The 4,223-nt window shown below is 35.8% G+C and overlaps 1 protein-coding gene across 1 annotated transcript in view; it reads left to right on the top strand.

The window, feature by feature from the left end:
* The window catches only part of SELENOO (selenoprotein O), a gene marked incomplete at its 3' end in the record, with an annotated part of 8,126 nt that extends 3,903 nt beyond the window's left edge, over positions 1-4,223 (top strand). The window contains 3 exon segments of the mRNA XM_072399035.1: positions 803-1,073; positions 2,574-2,730; positions 3,683-4,223. Coding sequence (XP_072255136.1) covers positions 803-1,073; positions 2,574-2,730; positions 3,683-3,877 — 623 coding nt within the window.

The raw sequence follows: 4,223 nt of genomic DNA, 5'->3' as shown, positions 1-4,223 counted from the left end.
AGCTTCAGGACCTGATAAAAACTTGCGCTTTACATCCAGCTAAATTCAAGGAAGGTGAAAACTTTCATATAATGTAGATATCTCAAATCTTTTTTAAAAGCCTGGCTTTATTAAAATGAGAGTTTCAGCTGTAAGCATTTCAGCATCATTAAAATAAATAATAATGAATGGTCTTTCTGTGCTGTAGGTATTCTGCTAGGTTTGAAATATCTGTTTAAACTATAAGCATAGCAGAACAGCAGCTAAAACCACTATTCCTACATTAAGCGTGTCATTACTATGCTGATTCATGAAAAGTTTTTGATCATCTAGATCCTACCTGTGACAAAGCCGTAGGGTAAAGCAGCTTGCTTCTTTCGTCCTGTTGGTTGGGTTCTGAGTTGACAAATTTCCTGTGATGAAGTATAAAAATTGAAATCCCATTATTTCCCAAATCCAAAGGGTCTCATCTGTTTGGATTAAGTGTGTATAATTCCATCCAGCTTCAGAAGCCAGAGAAATTATTGATTTATTTTTTGTGTGAGTTTTTATCAGTTTTATTTTTAGCATCATTTGATTGTATTAATATGTATGCCTTTTTGTGTAACTTTTGGGGTTCTTGTTATTAAGAAAGTTTAAGTAGGTTTAAGTTTTGATGCATTGGAATGTGTGTTTAATTTTCTTTTTTAATTTAATTTTCTACGTATGGCAAACATCTTGATTATACCTTTTAAACTGTAAACTCTTTTTCAGTGTGATTTTATGATGGCGCATGTTTCATTTTCTGGCTGTAATAATAATTAAAAAAAAATGTTTTTGTAAAACTTTGTTTGTGTAGGGAATTGGTTTTGGACCTTTATCAATTATTTGCAAACTGACTACTGGCATGTTTCCTTATTTTGTTTTAGACAACTCTCAATCCTGCTGATGTTGGCACAAAGCAATCCTCAATTGTTTGCATTATTTGGGTCAAAAGCAAACATAAAAAAAGAGCTGGAAAATATTGAACAATATGAAAAACTTCAAGAGAGCAGCACTGAGGATCTACTGAATAATAATCGAGATCAGTGGAAAACATGGCTTCAGAAATACAGGTATATATTTAGTGCAAAGACAACATTTCTGGAAACAATAAAGTACATGGTAGACTTACTGGTATATAACCCTAAATCCCAGAATGGATGGACATTAGGTAGAAAGATTTTTCTATGTGTGACCTTAACACCTTACATCAGTGCAAAAGCTTCATGTCATACCTCCAAGGACATTTTAGGCCATCTGTTCATTGAGCGTTTATAGGAATGCATTTTTCTGGTAAGCATTTAACAATTGGTCTCTTGTGCAGTTAGGTTTTCTTACCATTACATAGGGCCCAGGCCATGGAACGTTCCCTACGAACAAGCCTATTATTTAATAAGTGCTAAGAGTATTTTGTGGGTATCTAATGCAGTTGTTTGGTTCTGTACACTGGAGTTTTCTCTCTATTTGAGTGTGTTTTGGGAGATGCACTATAAAGTTTCCTCTGATAAGTGATTAGAGCTTTTGATGTAACCAGTTAAGCGTGTTTCCCTTAATTTCCTACTTAGTATTACGTACGCCATGAAGAAAAGTTTCCATGACATACTGTTTGTGTTCGAGATCGCCTTTTTGTAGTCTGCATAATTGTATAATTACAATATAAACCAGCTATAAGCTGAATTCCGTATTGTTGGCTTGGATCTTTTCACATAGCTGCTTGATGGAGAAAATAATCTAAAATTAAAATCTATCTCAGTGGGTCTTTAGCCTCCTTAAAAATAGACATTCTCTGGATAAGTAAATTCGGTTTAAAACTTTGTGTATATATTCCAACATTTATGGGTGTTACCCAGAAATTACCCATGCCATGTCCACTAATGCACCCCATATCATCACAGATGTTGGGTTTTAATCTGTGTGAATAATCTGGATGGTCTCTTCTCTTTGTCCTGAAGGACATACAGTATCAATTCTGGTTTGTGAGACCACAGAACCGTTTTCCACTTTGTCTTGGCGAGCTTTTGCGCTCTGAAGGCTTTAGTGAGGCTTCTTCCTTTTAGGCTTTTAAATCTGAAAAAAAATTCTGGCATTTTGTAGGTTTAGGGGGCTGGGAGTCGAATGGTAAATACATTTAGGAGGGTTATAGCTGGGGTATGTGGTGGACTGACCAGGTTAGCTTTGTGTGCCTATATGTTACAGAGATTAAAATCTTCCCCTGCATAGGGTTGTAAAGATCTGTTTATAAACCTTCATCTAATGTTGGCTTTTGATTAATGTAAATGTGTATATGTCCTGCTTTTTTAAAAATAAAACTAACAGAAACCATAGCGTGACATTCAAGCACAGGCAATGCTGAAGTGTTAATCTAAAATACAAATGAAAATGTTCACAGCTGGCTATCAAGGTATGGAAATGCTGCATCACATAATTATACCTAGATGGACCAGAAATAATTTTCATGCTGCAACTCAAAGATAAGGATGAAATGAGAAAGATTACAGTTTATTTACTAGCATAGTACTGTACTGTATATTCATCCAAAAACAATAACTGTGCCAATCTGTATTTTATTATAGTGCACGCTTGCAAAAAGAACAAGAACATTCTGAAGATGATGAGATTTTCCGTGCAGAACGGGTAAAAGTCATGAATTCCAATAACCCAGCACATATCCTAAGAAATTATATAGCTCAGAATGCCATAGAGGCCGCTGAAAATGGAGACTTTACAGAGGTAATTATCCTTTGTTCGTGTATCATGTAGTATAAATGCATCCTTTCATCCCTACATTGATGCTAATATCTAAGCAGTTCCCATTTAATACATTTATGATCTCTTCATGCTATACAGTTATCCCATTTTCAGCAGCATGTTTAGCCATATGTTTGCATTCATATTTGCAGCAAACCCTATTTCTGGCTGCTACTAGAATGTGTTAACATTTCCCCTTCCTCCCCCACAACATGCTACTAAAAGTTCTCTCCTATGGCAGCCAGTGGGTGACACTGCATGGCTTCTGGCTTTCAATCAGAAACCGGTTTGATCCGGACTTGGTTCAGGAAGTCATTAGAGTGGTGTTTGATCATTGTATCCAATTGTCAACTCCAACATGAGGATTCCATGCAGGCTGGAAGTTCCACTGCAAAAAAAAAAGTCCAAGCCTTCAAATGGAACATTGCAATGTTTATCTGCAGTGTCAACTAATAAAACTGTTTTACCTGCCAGATTCAAAGTACTACAAATAATATAGGAAAATAAAAATGTGAATATTTTAGAGCACAATTGAGTCTGAGCCAGAAGTTCAAGCAGTAATATTAGAACAAGACTTTTTTTCAGAAAGTTTTTTTGTATTGTTGTATTTTTGATATACCTTTTTTGTTTGTTTTTAGTATAAATTCTAGTTAACCTGTGATTTAGCAGTGCAGGGAAATGGTTCCTGGTAATGTCCCCTTTTTTCAGTCCCCATCAGCAGTTTCCTTTTATTGTCTCTGGGCACTTGGCTCTCCATCCCTGCAGCTGTCTTTCCACTCTCACATATTACAAGATACGTTTTTAAATGTAGCGAAGATATGTGCATGCTGATATATGTGTACACACACAATTCTGTCTTCCAGTGTACAAAGTTTGGTCATGCTTGTATTGGTAAATGTGTTCTAAATGTATGATTTTTAAAATTGGTCACCAGGTAAAGCGCGTCCTGAAAATTTTGGAAAATCCTTATGAAACACAGGAGGTGGAGGAGATCCCCGAGCTTGCTGAAGAAGAACATCTGGAAGCTTGTGCTTCTACTGTCAGTATGCCCACAAACATTTCAAGGCTTCCATACAGCAGCAAACCTCCACTTTGGGCTACAGAGCTGTGTGTCACCTGATCCTCATAATGGCCTTGTTCTTGGTCCTTTTCTGCAATGTGCAGAAAAAGAACTTGGCAAGGCCAAGTCTAACAAGTACTTGTAGGTTTTTAGAACTACATTTGGATTTTTTGAAACATTTACCTAAAAACCAATTGTTACAAAACAATGTTACAAAAATATTTCTTATGTAACCTAAAGAATCCAAATGTAATTTGCACATGATGGCAAAAATATCAATTCACAAATGTGAAGTATTTTGGCCTGATGATGCCTACTTTGGTGCTTGTTGCATGTTTTAGCATTATGTAGCTCAATAGAACAAGCTGCTAATTGACTCAAACCAAACATATTTATGGGAAAGAATGTGAATTTA

The sequence above is a fragment of the Pyxicephalus adspersus genome, chromosome 2 (assembly GCF_032062135.1).
Source record: "Pyxicephalus adspersus chromosome 2, UCB_Pads_2.0, whole genome shotgun sequence".
Lineage (NCBI taxonomy): Eukaryota > Metazoa > Chordata > Amphibia > Anura > Pyxicephalidae > Pyxicephalus > Pyxicephalus adspersus.
The sequence above is the reverse complement of the archived record's forward strand: the minus strand, read 5'-3'. Positions and strand labels throughout refer to the sequence as shown.